Genomic DNA, 18,380 nt, shown 5'->3' on the forward strand with positions numbered 1-18,380 from the left:
ATTATTTAATTATCAATATTTTTTTTGTTAAAAACATGTACTAAATTCACAACTTAATTTTATAAATCTTTGTAACAATCATGTTAAATAAATTTATAAATATATATATATGTAAATGTTAGTTACAAAAATAAACTTTTGGTTGTCAAATTATGTAATGATCCTACTATTCTAGACTTTGAATCATTAATTAAAACTACTCATAGACCCTAATCCTTAATAGAACTTACAAGTGAAAAGATCATAACTTTATAAAATAAATGTTAAACTTACATAAAAGTTAAAGTAGGATATGAGATCCCATTGTTTTAAAAGGAAAACATAACAAAATTGTAATTAAAAGAGATTACATAAATAAGTGCGGAAAAATACACATAAAACCATAAGTAAAGACTTCATCCTAGAATCGAAACTCTCGGCTCTTTGAATATATTCCGCCTCAATACACATTCCCCAAGCTTCCAAGAACCTTTCCCGCCACTAAAGCTATTTTCCTGCACATATAAACAAAAAGAAGTGAGCCTAATTTCAAAATTTAGTTAATTAGTTTATGTTATGTATGAAAAATAACTTTTTAGGAGTAACTTCAAGTTTATGTTATGAAAAAATGACCAATTGATATCACTATCTATTAAGCTATTCATGGCAACTTGGAATTATAAGAGTAATTTTTTATACTATATGATGACTAATTAGTTCCTAAAATAGACTTGAATGTAACGTAAAAATATCTTAAATAATAAGATTTGTAAATTACATGAGTGACTAAAAAAGTCTATTAAAAGTTTTTATTTAAAAGTGAAATTCCGTTTTTAGTAATTACCAAATTAATTAAACCAAGTAAATTAATTAAAGTGCGGAATGGTAATTAACTGTTTACACAGATTACAGTTCTGTCGGGACATAAACCAAACTTGTCACGACAGAAACTGAACACAATAAAAAGACAGTGCAAAAACAATAAAGAACACAGCGAATTTTTACAAGGTTCAGAAATCCTTTCGGATAACCTAATCCTTGGGGCCACGCCCAGAGAATAAAACCAATTAATAAATAATCACAAGTACAAAAACATTGACTTAAACAAAACAAGACTCCCTCTTGAGATTTGCCGCAACTTGTTGTACTTCTCTTCACTAATCTGATTTTGATTGAAACGCTCAACCACTTGAACTCCCTTCAATGGTCAGCGAGTGCTTGCATCCTCCCGACGCAAGGCTTTGTAAAAGATCTTCTCCCGAAGACTACAAACGCTGTGTTCAAATTACAATGTGTATTCACTCATGAACATGATATAAGCTCACCACTTAAAACTAAACACACATAATTCAACAAGATCACGTGAATACTTATGATCTTGAATACAAAGAAGAACTCTCAAATATTACAATAAAGCTCACGAATAATGCCCCAAAGAGTTCATTTTACTCACTGCCTTTAGAGCCCTATTTATAGAGTCTTTTTCGTGCTCACAAAGGCAGAAAAAGAATTCTTCTAATAAAGCCAAGAATCGCAGAAGATATTCTTGATTGTCAAAGAGTTGCCTTATTTAGAAGATTCTGATCCAACAGATGCGATATCGGATGGGACAGCTCAGACCTGTGTTGGATCAAAACAAGCTCAAAAAGGAAACAATAATTAATGATATTAAAAACCAGTTTCCTGATTGTAATCCTTGAGCTGCACGAAAATACATCAGCAAATAATCCAATAATAACTTTGGGTAAGTACAGAATATTTGCAATGACCTTTGTTTCCTTTATAACCAAAAAGAGACAATATATGCTAAATAAGGAAGCATATTATTGACCAACAATTACACAAAAGGAAAGAGAGATTCCGAAAATTGGAATAAAGGAAACCAAATATTTTCCAATTAAGGCCGAAAAATATAAGAAAGGAAAACAAATATTTCCGAAAATTATAATAAAAGGAAAACAAATATTTCCGAAAATTATAATAAAAGGAAACAATTAAATCAACCATTTACTCTTTTAAGAAAAAAAGATATTTCTATAAAAATGCCAGTTATAGGATTTACAAAAAGTAATTGTGTAGTATACTAAATTAATTTTTATTAATAAACTATATGAGAACTTAATATAATAAATGCCAACTCATTAGTTTCTGAAATAAGATTGAAGATTACCAAAATGTATCTTAAATAATAAGATACCATAATATAACCTAAAATAAATAATTTGTATATTAAGATGTCTACAAATAAGTTTTGGAAGTAACCAAATGTACTGAAATAGTATGATCTAAAAATAAAGCTTTTAATAAAAAAAAGTGACCAATTAGTAACTTATCACCATTATAAGTATATTTCATCTAAAAATGAATGGAACTTTTGTTGGGTTTTATGCCCTTATAAAACCATGTCGGACATGTAGCATGATTTCATATTATCAATAAAAGTAGTAGAAATCATTTAGTTTGACAACCGTGTTGCTTGCTTGTTTTATTACATGATTATTGAAATAATACAAACATTTATAAAATCCCGAACATATGGATAGTTACAATTATAGTGACTAGGTCACAGTGGATTATAGTTGTAATTATATGTTCAAAAGAACGAGTCCTAAGATTAGATTAGTGCATTGGATTTTCACTGATTAGGCAATCTACGATATGATCTACTTACACATTCAGGGTGTGATGTCTTGTCCAAGGCATCGACCAAGTAGATAAGATCGGATGTATTTAGTTACATCGGACTAGGACCGATATTGATTATTGATTGATAAATAAGTATCGTTGTTATCAAATCTAATCAATGTCACAACGTTGACCATATATTAAGCCGATCTTAATTCTAAGTGATAATATTCTGCTAATTATATTATTTAAATCTTTTGACTTGTTCGTTACCAGCTTACCCTACGGTCTAGCCCATACTTACATCTTGGAGATTTATTAGTGTAATTGAGTGGGAGTATTATTCATAGATACGAAATCTATAACTTCTTTATGAGAAGTGAAAAGATGATTTCCTTAATTGCTTTGTTCAAAAGGTTAAATGATTGAGATCTCATTTCTGTGATTAAGTTCACGGAAATATCATTTATAAGGAACTTAGTGGGAGTTAAGGATAAAATACTGATGAGGGGTACAACGATAATTTTCACCCAGCTCGTTAGTAAGTCATCGATAGAGGATTGACTGATTGTAATGGTTATAACAATGGATAACGTATTTATGGTTTTGAAAATACGTTCTATGAATTCAAGAGTTCAATTCCGAGTCTATAGTGGAGTCACGAGGAATTAATAAGGTAGTGAAATTATTCGTAAATAAATTCACGGTAACTTGTTGGAGCTTGATTTCATGGATCCATGGTCCCCGCATCACATTTGAGTAAATCATCTAGAATGTCTCAATTAATTGATTTAATTATCAATTAGGATTTTTAAAGTTGACTAGGTCAATTTTGGAAAATTTACAGAGAAATGAGATTTAGAGAATAAAAGATAATATTTGGGTAAATTTATTAATATTGATAAATTGGTATAAATATAAATAAATAATATTAAATCAAGTTTCAAATTATAATTAGTTAATTTGAATAATGATTTAATTAATTAATTAAAAAATAAATAAATAAAAGGTTTTGAATTTAGGCCTAGTTGGGATTTAAATTCAAAATAAAGAGATTGGGCCCAAGTTCATTTATGGCAGCCCAAGGCTTTTAGTTTTGTTTATTATTTTTAATTAATTTAAATTTAAATAAATCTCATTAAGTTGCCTATATAAGGAATATGATATCTAGGGTTTTCAGTAGCAAGTCAGTCTCAGTTGATTTGGGTAAGTGAAAACCTAGACACTCTAATCCTTTCTTAGCCACAATCTCTTCTTCTTTTCTAGATCTCTATCTCATGTGTTGAGAGCCAGCCCACACTAGTTCTAGGTTGATCAAAGGCTTGGTGAGGAAGACTGTGTTGCTGATCTTGTTCAATCTCTTGATAATACTCTGCTACAGAATGGAATCAAGGGTTAGAGAGATTGAAGGATGGAGTTGTTCCAGTTCCGCTGCGTAATGTAAGTTTTTACTTTACTTTGTATTTGTATCAATTTCATAGGAGCATGTTCTAGGAATTTGCATGTTTGTTTGATAATATATAAATTGCATGAAAATAAATAAAGATCATGCAATGAGTTTTCCAACAACTTTGTGCAATAAAAAGACAAAACTACTATAATGGCCCCACTTGAAGCATTTATTGAGCTGACTTGAATTTCTATGCATGAATTTGTTGCGTACTTATTTTTAACTTAAAACTCTTTTAGGTTTTCTTCGGTAAGAAAAATAGAAAAAATAAATTAATTGGATTAAATATGAGCTATAAAAAAATAAAGGATGATAAATTTGATATTTTTAGTAGGGTTGTTTGGTATAATAGGAAGGAAATAAAAGTGTAATTTTTTTTACAATTTAAAATAATAATAATATTTAAAAATTTAATCATTTTAATTATTTAGAAGGAATTATCATTTTTTTTGTCTACGATCTATCGTTTACTTATTTAAAATCTATAATTATTTCTTTTTATTGGTACTCTTTTTCTTCACCAAATAAAAATAAGCTAAGCATGTATAATATCATTCCACACCTATAGTTAAGAGAAATAAAAACAAAGAATAGCAATAGAATAGAATGAAATAAAATTTAATATAAGTAAAAAAAATTAATAATTATATTTTATTTATGTATTGGAATGATTTTTCAACCAATTGCCCCTAGGCTATTAAAAATCCTTTAAAGGCTCTCAAGGGTAAAATTGTCTATTTCCGTCTATTTCGTTAATCATAATTAACGCTCTCCAATTTCCCTTATTCCCAATATTCTCAAACACCAATAATTCATATCTCATTACCCTTTAATTCCCGGTAATGTTCTAATCACAAAATTACCCCGAGACTCACCCCGAGCCCCGAACTTAATCTCGTTATGACCAAACCGCTAACTTGCACTCAAAGATCGTCTCATGCCGAATGGCTCCAACAAATCCACATTATAATGTGGCCTCAACAATAGTTCACCAACATGCATGAAAATACACAATTACGCCCTCAATTGGCTAAATTACCAAAATGCCCTTGTAATGAAATGTGGACCCACATGCATGTGTTTAACATCATATTATAATATAATTCACATAACACATGCACATAATCATTTAATGGAATAATAAATCAATTATGGCCCTCCCAGCCTTCTAATCCAACCATTAAACCTCATTATGGATTTTGGGCATTATAGTGGCCTGGTGACGGATAGCTTGGGAGATGAACAAGGCATCCCGACTAACCAAGGAGGCATACCATTTCAGTTGAAAGTTGGACATGGTAGACCCAACCGGCTCCATCAGATCTGCAGCAAATGGGGCCGTGTCCTACCCCAGTTTGGGGGAAAATTCGGTCTCAGCAACGAGTCGATCCACGATCGGCTGAGGGGCACTGAAAGCAACCGGACGCTCGGCGAACTCCACCTTGCGCCGGATCATCGAGGCCCAGTAGACCTCCTCCCTTCTGTCCCGACCATCTTCCCAGGCCCGGGATACCATCTTTGATCTCTCCTCTTGGAGGATCATGTCACCCTCCTCGGGAAGAGCCGGATTGACGGAAAGCATGGGAGCCTCCAGGAGTTCCTGGGTGGAAAGCTGGCTTTCCCCGGAAGAGTTCTCCTCAGCCAAGGAAAGGTCCTTGGTCTTAGCCCTTTTGGCCCGGTTCGCAGACCTATCAGCAGCTGATTCCGCAACCCTTTTCTCCAACCCCCGACTCGTTATGGGCTCCTACTCCAAGTCAATGACTTGATGACAATCAGGAGAAGACGAGACGACTTCAGTATGTACCATCGTGAGAGGGATCGCGGCTGAAGCTTCCCCGACAACATCCAGCTTCGGCATCGAGCCCCCAAGAACCAAGTCCAGCACATTGTTCTGGGGCAGACCTTTGGCGGTTTTATTTGCCGACGCTTGGCCTTGGCCGCCTGGGCCTCCATGGCCTGCTTCATCTTGGCCACAGGATTGGACATGTCGGAATCTTCTGAAAAAGACAAACAAAAGGAAAGTCAGCAAAATTATCAAGTAGGATAAAAGGTAATCAAAAGCTAGTCTAAGGTCCTCTGAGACGAACCCTTATCTAGAACTTGAGCTCGACTCAACTCTCCTAAAGCGAAGGAATGGATGCGGTCCCCCATATCGTCCAGGTCCAAGAAGTTACCATATTGGAGAAACTCGGGCGAGTACATAAGGGTCCCCGGGTCTAAGATAATGGGAGGCGAAGGTCCCATTTCTCTAGCGGCCCCGAACAAGTGGCCTCAGTAAATCTACCTATCCCTAACTGAGTCCCCAAAATGGGGAGCATAAGTTAAAAATAAAGGATAATTACCTTGTCCCGACGTACTGGCCTCAGAAGCCCCCGTGTTCAGTTTGGCCTCTCCAAAGAGTGCATCCATGTAACGCCCCACGTCACTATGGCTACTTCCTGGAGTGACGACTAGCACTACAAACCAACATGAGTCTTTCCAGCATGCTTTGTCTGTCACCCATCATAAGATTGCACCAGGTCAAGCACGCTTAACTTTGGAGTTCTCAAGTGATTGGCTACCGAAAATAATATGCATCTTGTTGGAAAACGTAGTACCCATCAATCCATTTAAGCCATCTTCAACTGTGTATTTCCATACCTACACAGTCTTAGAATCATCACGATTGACCTTCCCCAGGCGGTGTGGGATTGAACAGCTTTTACTCGATCTTTCCTCCTGTGGATCACGGGATTTTGACTACCACAATCACCCACCCTTAGGGGTCTGATGTCCCTGTCGGCCACACTTTTGGTTGGGTCAAGGCTCTGATACCATTTGTAACGCCCCATGTCACTATGGCTGCTTCCTGGAATAACGACTGACCCTACAAACCAACACGACTTTTTCCAGCATGCTTTGTCCTTACTCGCACACTTCTTGGGAAAACTTCCCAGGAGGTCACCCATCATAAGATTGCACCAGGTCAAGCACGTTTAACTTTGGAGTTCTCAAGTGATGGGCTATCGAAAAGAAGATGCATCTTGTTGGCATAGGTAGTACCCATCAATCCATTTAAGCTCTCTTCAACTGTGTAGTCCCATACCTACACAGTCTTAGAATCATCACGATTGACCTTCCTCAAGCGGTGTGGGATTGAATTGCTTTTACCCGGTCTTTCCTCCTGCGGATCACAGGATTCTGACTATCACAATCCAGCTCCTCAAAGGCGGCCCTCTCCGTTTGTTGGGCCTGATCCCTTTTCTTCTTCACCGCATCCGCCTGGGCCACAGCCTCCATTTCCTAGATATGGGTGAGAGCTAGCTCCTCTCTCAAGGCCGAATCTTTCTCACATTATAGCCCCCGGAGGCAGGGGCCACAATTTTCTGGTTGGCCGCCAACATCCCAATCACTCACAGGTTCGCGATATTTACGTAGTCTCCTACGTTCAGATCTTCCGCGCTTAAAGTGGCGTAGTACCTCTTCCGATCAAGGATTGACTGGGTGAGTGGGGTCTGGGCATATGGTCCTGTCATCCAGGACTGTAAGTTGAAAGCAGACAACAAAACGAATGAAAAGAACGAACATGATTAAGAGAAAAGACTACTTACCCACTTGCTGGAAGTCCAGCACCAACATGGGGTCCTTATCCAAAAGGAATCTGAATGTCATAAACCAATAATGCCTGACACAGGGGGATGCTTCCAGGAGCTAGTAGGAGTAGGATAATTACCGCGAGGCTTCAGTTTGTAGAATTCTTCCCGAGTCTTATCCTTAGCATTAAGTTGTGGCTCCAGCTTATAGAAATACAACACCTCTGCTGGGGTGGGCTCTGTGAACTCCATCTTCACGCAGGAAATGGGCCATCCCGCAAGAATTTTGTAAGCTTGGAGCAGGAACTGGAAAAGCGTGATCCCCGCGAACATCAAGAATCGCGCAAAATAATCATGGAGAGGGAGAGTGGCTCTCGCGCTGATGTTGCCTATGCTCCAGGCCCCGAACTCACCTATGATGGTGTGGGCCTTTTCCTCCTTCCTGGCTAGGCGGTTATAAAAGATTCTAGGAGTTGAATCCACTCCCAAATGCCTCTCCAAAACGTCCAGTATCCGGTAGTTCCAGAATAAATTATTCTCCCCGTCCATCTCCCATGTGTTGCCACTGGGGGGTTTGTGTCCTTCTAGGATGAAGGGGGCTGACTGGACATATTATTCTAGGTGGAGCTTAACGCTAAGGCTCATGACTGGTGATCTGGGAACAAAAGAAAAAGAAGAAAATAACCAAGCAGTTAGCACCGAAACCCAAAAAGGTTGGTTAAGGCACGGGGGCTCTCCTACGAACTGCTTGGAAGAGTCCCCTCCGAATCAGATCCGTAAACACCAAAGATCCCCAGAATCCTGATCGAGAACAAATAAGAGAAGTTTTTCTAAAGTTTTCCCAAGTCGGCCTATTACCGCTTGTTTAGGGACAACCCAAACCTGAAAGGATCCAAGACGACCCAAACAGTCTGCTCTACTAGCCTAATACGTCTACAGCCACCCTAAATGGTGGCCTTGGCTCTAACAGCCCTATATCCACAAATGTGATACCGTAAAATAATAAGCGCGAGAAAATAGAAATAAAAGGTTCAGGAAACTTACCGTAAAGTGCTGATTGTGAAGGGTGCAGTGTTTCCGGCGACAGGGACGGAAAAATCACGGTCTTGAATAGGCGAAGACGGCACAGAAGTTCGTCTACTGGTCGAGCCGAGGTGATGCTTTCAGATGAGGGCACAAAAATGAGACGCGTCGGAAAGAGGCGACGACGAAAACGAAGAAGATGACGGAGAATCTCGTCGGTAAGCTCAGACATAAAACAGTCTCTTTGTGGTTTCAATTGTTCAGAATGAATAAAACTTGCAAATGAAAATTTGGGGGGTATTTATAAGTGTCAAAAGCATGTTTTTTATCCAATGGTTCAGGATGTTTTCCTACATCCGACAGTCTCGGATTACGCGGAGGCTTTAATTAGCCCATTCGAGTATCAAATCGCGGGTTCCCCAAGTCACGATCTATGCCATCCAGATCTAACGATCCAGAGGAAAGAATTTTCAAAATTTATCCCACCCAATGGTCCCTAGTAATGCTGAAATATTAAAGGAACATCCATACAGACGGGACGCTTCAGAATTTACGCTGACGTTTGGTTGGCGACACGATAACCAAGAGAATGTCTCCAGACCTGTCAGACACGAGTACCCTTGACGCCCCAATTATGGAGAAACACGTGCATATGGCATGATGATGTTGAAAGGTCGAGGGTCACCCAAACGACCTTGAAGTAAATGAACCTGGACTCTGGTAAACCAACCAGGGTCCTGGTAAATGGACTGGGATGTTAGTAAATGGACTGGGCCTCTAGGATTTGATCAGGGATGCTCACACAGGCTTCTTATACAAGTTTCCAGCAATCGATCCCCCCTCGAAAACGAACCTGTCTCTTGGGGAACGAACTGGGATATCGAGAATTGATCCGGGAAAGGAAGCAAGCCTTCACTACGCAAGCACAGATAAAGGCTTGGGGGTAAATGTTATCCCCATTTCCTCCCATCATTCGCGGCTCTGCATATTGAGCCCATGGGACACCTTGGAGGGACATAAGGCCCAGATCAGGCCCAATAGACGAGGAAGGGATGAATCCCGACAGCCCAAATGTTATCCCGGAATGAAAGCCGAGACTACGAAGTTGGCATGTTTCATCTTCCCGGACCCCTCGTAGGGTGTTGTCCGAGGTGCGATAAAGATATTGTTTCCCCCAAGTCTAAAAATGGACTGGAACGATAGTAGATGAACATGGATCCTAGTAAATGGACCAGAGTCTTGATAAATGAAGATGGATGTTAGTAAATGAACTTGGACCAGACGACCAGGTTGGGCGTGATAAGTTGTCCCCGATATTGACATCGCCCCGAGAAATACTAAATTCTGTCCCCATAACTAACCTGCAGAAGATGTTACATACGGAATGTACGCCGTTATTTCATAACCGTATTGCCACTATTCTGACGGATTTTGTTCCCCAGATCTCTTTAGAAGCCCACGCGAACCAGACTGAAGTTTCGTACTGTTTTCAGTCTTATAGCGTGGTTACGCTCAGGCCGGCCCAATGGGCCCTTATTGGGCCCGGATTAGTCCGGCCCAAACCCAGAGCACTCAACTGCCTATAAATATGAACAGTTGTGCACTGTGGAAAGGATCAGATTTTTCTCTTGTAAGCATACACTCTGCTCGAACTCAGAAAACTCCATTACTAAAGCTCCTAAAGCTCTAATACAACAGACTCGAGGACTAAGGCTCTTTAATGCCCCAACCACGTAAAACCCCTTGTGTGATTATTTATAATCCTTTCTTCTTAAGCTCTTTTATCTTTTATAATTCTAGTTTCCAAAAAACTCGGTAAACAGGACAGTTATTGTTTTGGAGGTAATTTAGATTTTCATTGGTGGTTACTAGCTTGAAGATTAATTTTAAGGTGAGTGAGAATTTTATTTTTATTTATTACTATTGTACATATTTATAGAATTATAGTTAAACCATATTGAATTTAGTGGAAATTAAGTTTGAAAATTAGTGAAGTAGGTTCTGAAAAATTTGTGCACTACAGTGGTATAAGAATGAAATTATGCATATTGATTATTATGTTTGTTTGTGTTGAATTAATAGGTACTTATGAAATTTGGATATGTTACAGAAACAAAGGAAACTCTGCCCATTTTTTTAGAATTTATTAATTGAACATGTTTTTAAATATGTAGTATTTATTTATAGAGTCATAATTTAAACTTTTTAGGTGTGGCGATAGGTTTTGAATAGGATATCGGGAATTTGTGTGCTGTGGTGATAACCATAAATCAGTAGTTTGTTGTAACCTTATCATGCATCTTGACTAGATAAGATTACTTTGAACTAGGCGGCTTATGGATACCGTCAAAATTCAAGGCAAGCATTCAAGATGAAAATTGATTAACATAAGTTCTATTGTAATTGGAGATTAAGGTTTGCTTTTCGGTATGAGGTATTCCTCCAATTTCTGATAAACTTGACATAATTATGCTTCTCTGCTCTGTGAACTGTTGCAAATTTTAGTTGTAAATTGAATATCAACAAGTTTGGGTAGTCCTATTTATAGGGAAAATTATGCTAAATTTTTTGAAAAATATTTAATACTTAAGAAATTTTAATATTTCAAACAATTACTTAGGTGAACTACACATGTTTAGTTATATGAACACTTTAGATTTTTATGTGATACTTAGCTTTTATTTTTGTTGGAATGTGTATAAATATGTACATTAAGTCTATATAGTTTGTGAATTTTATTTTATTTTAAGTTTATTGGAATGTTCAAATATATTTATTAATATTAAAATAATTGTAAATTAGAATTAAAAAATGATTATCAAAATATTTTATAAAAAAATCAAATTAATAATACAAATAAAATAAATATATTTTTTTTATGAAAAAATACTTTTAACTTCGGTTTTTAGATACTTTTAACTTCGCTTGGATTAACTTCGGTTAATATCTCTGCGAGATCCGAAGAATAATAAGTGAAAAAACCGAAATTAAAGCCTATTTTTGTAGCTATGACTGTAATGACCCAACTACTTTAGACTTTTGGACCATTAACGAAACTATACATACAAACCCTTAATAAAACTTAAATTGCGAAAATACCATAACTTTATTAGAAAACTTGTAGAAATAAGAGTTACTTACATAAAATATCAAGTAGGATATGGGATCCCATTGTCTTAAAAACAAAACATAATTTAAAATAAAAGGAGTTACATAGCAAGTGCGGAAAAATACATGTAAAACCATAAAACAAGACTACATCCTCGAAAATCGAACTCTCGACTCCTTGACTCCGTTCTCCACCGATACACATTCCCCAAGCATCCACGAATCTTACCGCCACTAAAGCTATTTTCCTGCACATATAAACAAAAAGGAATGAGCCTAATGTCCAGCAAGGAAAATCTACCACATTGTTCATATACATAAATTTCATAAGAAACATAAAAACATAACATTATACTTATTTCATATACATACTATAATGGTCATTATTACTTGGGGTCCCATAGACTAAACAAGTCATATGCCCATGAGATTAGTGGAGTCCTACTAGCTAAGCAGGTCATATGCCCATATTCTATTTGGGGTCTTGTTAGTCATATGGGTCATATGCCCAAGCTTACAAACATACATAACATAACATATTTCATAACATAAAAACATAAGATAACATATGAAAAGCTTATAACACATAAATCCTATCCTATTTTCCTTACCGAAAATACCGGGATATGAGGACAGAGTTGGGACTTTGGAACACTCCTAAAAACCATTTATGAAAGGGTGAGTATAGTGAAGAAGAGAAATGAAAGGAATGGAAGGACTAAACCATTGAGAAAAATACTTACCAAAACCATTTTGCTCAAGAACTTAGATTTCCTAACCAAAATAAAGATTAAGGTTAGAGGCTGAGTAGAAGACTATGAGAACTTAAAATAAAATAATACCAATGAACTAAGGTGTAGAAATACCTTGAAGACTTGTAGACCAATCTAAACCTCGAACCAAAATACTATGAAACCTTACTTCCCCAAGTGTTTGATAAGATTATGATGATCAAGCTTATGATTTCCCCACCCAAGTGTTTACACTCTCACACTCACCTAGCAACTTGCAGCCTCTGAACTTAGAGTAAAAGGTGAATAATGGATGGGTACTAGGTCCTATTTATAGAGTTTAGGAATGAAAGAATCTTAATTTCACTTGAATAAAAATAATGGATTTTTGGGTGAAAATAATTTGAATAATCGTTCAGCAGAGGCTGAAGACTCGTTCAAAAAGGTGCTGGACTTATCAAGAGGTTGAATGGCTGAATGGAAAAAGAATTCAAAAACTTTCAAAATAATCTGAGAGGGGCGATATATCGCCCCCTGTAGGCGATATATCGCCTGGGCCAGTATACCCGAGGCTGTCGTGCATCGTTTCGTGTTTTCCGTATCTACGTGCTGCGATATATCGCCCCCTATAGCTGCGATATATCGGCACACGCTGATTATTTAAACACAAAATTACACATTTTTAGCTAAGTTTGAATGGAGTAAACAGCCTTGACTAAGCCCTTAAACGTATTCAAAGCTGCTGACTGACCTTAGAGCATTCAAACTTTACCCTTATTAAATTTAATCCTCAAAATACTTAATCCTTAATCACCCATTCATAACATGTGCTTAAAATCCTATTCGTTGTTATCTAAACCTTATAGTAGAATAAATATTATCCTTAATATCAGTCATATTAATCAAACCTTAGGTTAACATTAATATTCTTAAACTATAGGTTAAACTTAGAAAATCTACAAGTACTATTATAAGTGTCCAAATAATTCCTGGTCTGAACCAAAAATCCACAGTTACAAAGATAATGCTATAAATACTATAATACTACTATCTAACTAACTAAGTAAAGTTCTTAGACTCTACAATGACTTTATGGAAACTTTAAATTGCTCTCTCTAAAGGCTATGATCTTGTTACAATCTAAGAGAGAGGTTGAGTGAATATGTTGAGAGAGTAACTCTGTTTTGTATCAACGTTGTGAAGGTTTAGGGGTCCCAATACTATGATAACTTTATAATAATTATACATAAAATATATATATTTTTTTACAAAAAAAAAAAAAAATAGAGGCCTTTTGTATAGAAACAATGTTACCCAGTTAGTTTTTCTTACTGCGTTTTTTATCTTGTTGTGTTTGTAGCTTTGTTCTAAATCATATTTCTTTTGGGGGGTTTGGTATAGGGTAAAGTAAATGTGGGAATGTAAAATTTTAAAGGGTAAAGTTAATAATTTGTGTGGGCCCTGCATATATTTTGAAGGTAAAGTGAACTATTTTGTACATAAGAATGTAATATTACATCCATACTAAGTCATATACTTTCCAATGCAACTCAACTACTCAAAATAAACATCCCTTTAAGTTTTCATTATCCTATCTTCCCTTCAGAATTTAGAGCCAAAAGGGTGCTTGAAGAGCTTGGTATGAGCACATTGGTCGATTCCACAGGGCATGGGAGAAAGAAACTATTGAAGCTTCTTCTAAGGAGAAAGTAAGATATATATATATATATATATGATTAAGTCTAATATATTTGATCCCATTAATATAGTTATTTATGACTAAGCTACATTCCATGATTATGGACTTGACAAGGCATTCCATGCACAACGTGTTATGAGAGGTTTGCCCCTGTTGAGTATAGTGACAACACATCAAGAGAATAGCTCCAAATGCAGAGATCAACATCATAATAGAGAGAAAGTTCACTAGAAATCTTGAACTTATATGGGCTTCACAGCCTTCACTTCATTCTAATAGCTGAAAAGTTGGGTTGCCTTTAATCATAACTTTCTTCAATTTCTTTTCTTGTTTGAATATGGAATTTTCATGAATGAAGTGGAAACCCTTTATATAACAAAGTTGAAAAATTGGAATATACAATAATATTTTGGAAAAATTCCAATATGTGAGCTGGTCTTCATGATTTTATTTGACTTAAGTTTTAAGGATAGATTTTTTTGATAATAAATATTTTAGTGTTTGTCCTTTTTTTTATATTAGATTTTGTTTAATTCTTTGTTTCGACTATGTGTTTTGACCAATTTTTTTTTTATATAGTATGTTTTGTAGAATGGTTCAAATAGACTCTTAAATTTATTTTAAAAAAACAAATTGAATATAATAATACAATTGCTAAGCATAATAATTGTATTTTTATTCTGAGTTATTAACTTGGTGAATTATCTGTAACTTTAGTTCAAAAAATCACACATATACATATATATATATATATATATATAGCTGAAAAGCTAGTTGCCTCCTTGGCATAACTTTCTTCAATTTCTTTTCTTGTTTGGAAAAAGTGAATGTGAATTTGTGGAAACTGTTTACATAACAAAGTTGAAAAATTGGAATCATTCAAAATATGTTTGAAAATTTATAATATGTGTGGACTTCATGATATGTGATTTGACTTAAGCTTCAAAGTTGGATTATGATATTAATATCCAACGTGTGATTTTTTTTTTATAACGTTTTTTTTAACTTATCATTCTTTAATTTTAGAACTAAATTAGTTTTAATACTCTAATGTAGGAGTATGAAAAGATTATCAACTTTACGGCAGACGACTTGACTTGACATATAACAAATTGAGTATAATTGAGTGATAATTGGTGGTAATTTCTCCTTTCAAATTGAGTATAATGACAAAAGCTTTTGTTCCTATATATAGCATAGCTTAAGTATCAGTTCTTCACTCATCTGAAAGTGTGAAACATATAAAATAACAATTACAGATATTATATATATATATATGATGGGATCATCAATTGCCTTGCTTCATTCTCTTTCTAAATTTACTATTGTGTTTCTCTTTCTCGCAGCCATCTTGCCATGATGACGAAAGGACTTCCTTGTTGCAGTTTAAAGAAAGCTTCATTATCAGAAAGTTTGCTTCTCGTGAAGATTCTGCATATCCAAAGGTTACCTTATGAACACACGAAGCTGAGACAAGTAATTGTTGCTTGTGGGATGGTGTTGAGTGTGATAAGAAGACGAGCCATGTGATCGGACTTGATCTCAGCAGCAGCTTTCTCTATGGCACCATCGACTCAAACAGCACCTCTTCAACTTGCTTCACCTCTAGAGGCTCGATCTTTCAGACAACCATTTCAATTACTCTCAAATACCCACTGCTGTCAGGCGGCTTTCTATGCTCACCAGTCTCTCGCTAGTTGACTTTGTCATCTTTGGTCAAATTCCCTCAGAAGTTTCGACACTTTCCAAATTTTCGGCTCTTTATTTGTGCGGTAATACTGATCCAATTTCTGGAGAAAATCTATTGGAACTGAAGAATCCCAATTTGTAGAGCCTTATTTCAAACTTGACAAGCCTTGAGGAACTTTGTCTCAGTGAAGTTTACATATCGTCGACACTGCCTAAGTCGTTGGCGAATTTAACTTCTTTGACAAAGCTATACTTGACGGATTGCGAACTAAAAGGTGAATTTCCAGTTGATATTTTTCAACTGCCAAAATTAGAAGATCTTAGTGTGCTGTTTAATAAAGATCTTAGTGGAAGATTGCCTGTGGTACTTAACGAGAGAAGTTCTCTTAAAAAATTGTTGTTGTCTGGCACTAGCTCTTTTGGTGAACTACCTTTTGAAAAACTTGCTTCTTTGAGTTGGTTGGATGTTAGAGGTTGCAAGTTTTCTGGAGCGATTCCAAATTCCATAGGTAAGCTCAAACAGCTCACTGTTCTAGACCTTTCTCGCAATAATTTTTCTAGACAAATCTCTTCTTATTTGTCAAACCTCACCCAACTCAACCTTTTATGCCTTCAATTTAATCATTTTAGTGGCCCATTTCCTATGCCAATATTCTCGAAACTCGTGAACTTGGAATTTCTTTCCATAGCTTATAATAATTGGACAGGCATTGTAGAATTTGACATGTTCAAAGGCCTCAAAATCATCACTGTCATTTCGCTAACAGATCTCGAACTGTGACTACCTCGCATAAATGAAACATTTCCACAATTGATAAGACTAGATTTGGGGTATTGCAATTTAAGAAAGTTTCCTGAATTTCTTAGGCATCAAAAAAGAATGGTTGTATTATATCTAGGTGGTAACCATATTGGTGGTGGAATACCAGAATGGTTGCTAAATATAAATAGAGAAACATTGAGAATTTTATCTCTTTCTACAAACTCCCTATTAAGGGAACTTTCACCTACAATTTGCAAACTTAGTTCTCTTATCAGGCTTGACTTATCCCATAATAAGCTGAGGGGTAAACTTCCCAATTGTTTCGGTAAGTTTAGCAAGTCATTATCTGTATTAAGTCTTACAGATAACTCTTTTTCTGGCAACATTCCCAACTTTACAAAGGGAAACCAACTGAAGCTTATTGATTTAAGTTATAATCTCTTTGAAGGGAAGTTATCGCAATCACTTACAAATTGTAAGATGCTTGGACACCTCAATGTCGAAAGCAATAAGCTCAATGATGTGTTCCCTTATTGGTTAGGGACTCTTCCAGAGTTGATAATTCTAAACCTGCGAGCTAATCAATTCCATGGGGTTATAAGTGAGCATCGAACAAAACTTCATTTCCCTAAGTTATATATAATTGATATATCTTATAATAACTTCATTGGTAAATTGCCGCTTAAATACATCCAGAGTTGGAATGCCATGACTAGTATAAGTGTTGAAAACTTTGGTTATTTGACATCATTATCCATCAATTTCTCAGCATACTTTGACTCCGTGGGTAATCCAGTTTTTTATTTCCAAACTATACTAATAATAAAAGGCATGTATAGGCAGTTTGATGGGATCCAAAATATTATTGAAATCATAAACTTCTCCAACAATAAATTTAATGGAGAAATTCTTGAAGTCATTGGAAACCTAAAGGGATTGTATGCCCTTGATTTATCCAAAAACAGTCTTAGTGGTAGCATACCCTCTTCACTGGGAAAACTAGCCAAGCTTGAATCCTTAGACCTTTCTCAAAATGAGCTTTCGGGGCAAATCCCTTCTGAACTAGCCCAACTCTTTTTTCTTCAATACTTCAATGTTTCATACAACCACCTCTCAGGGTCTATACCACAGCAAAACCAATTAAGTACCTTTGAGAGTAGTTCCTTTGAGGGAAACATGGGATTATGTGGCATTCCATTGCCAAACTTGTGCGGAAACTCTGAAGCATTGAAACCACCATTGGTTGAAGATGAACAACAAGAAGAGTCGAGTTATCTTTTTCAATTTGGCTGGCAAGTTGTGGTGATAGGATATGGATGTGGATTTTTAGCTAGATTATTCATAGCAAAAATTGTGATCCCTTGAAATGCATGCTGGTTTATGTAAACGTTTGGAATAGTAAGTTAAAGCAAGAAGGAGACAAAAGTGGTGATGTTGAATGTTGTGTTTTATAATCAGATGTTTTGTAATAATATTTGCTATCTATCAATAAAGATTTAATAAACTTTCAAGAAAAGTATGTTTTTCCTACTTGAATATTTTATAAATATTGAAATTCCGTTTTTTATGATTACCAACTTAATTATTCAAATTAAATAATTAATTGTTGAACTGTTACAGAAATGTTTAAACAGATACAAAGACTGTTTGAACAGAAACCAGATATGTTTAAACAGTTTGTGACCAGAAGATAAAAACGAACATAAAGTAAAGAACACACGAATTTTTACGTGGTATCAGC

The 18,380-nt window shown here is 35.8% G+C and overlaps 1 protein-coding gene across 1 annotated transcript; it reads left to right on the plus strand.

Moving 5' to 3' along the window:
• The first annotated feature begins 16,756 nt into the window (after positions 1-16,756).
• On the plus strand, positions 16,757-18,004 carry LOC133825841 (receptor like protein 27-like). The gene has a single exon (XM_062258735.1). The coding sequence runs from the start codon at positions 16,757-16,759 to the stop codon at positions 18,002-18,004; it is 1,248 nt and encodes a 415-aa protein (XP_062114719.1).
• Positions 18,005-18,380: the final 376 nt, after the last annotated feature.

This window comes from Humulus lupulus, chromosome 3 (assembly GCF_963169125.1).
Source record: "Humulus lupulus chromosome 3, drHumLupu1.1, whole genome shotgun sequence".
NCBI lineage: Eukaryota > Viridiplantae > Streptophyta > Magnoliopsida > Rosales > Cannabaceae > Humulus > Humulus lupulus.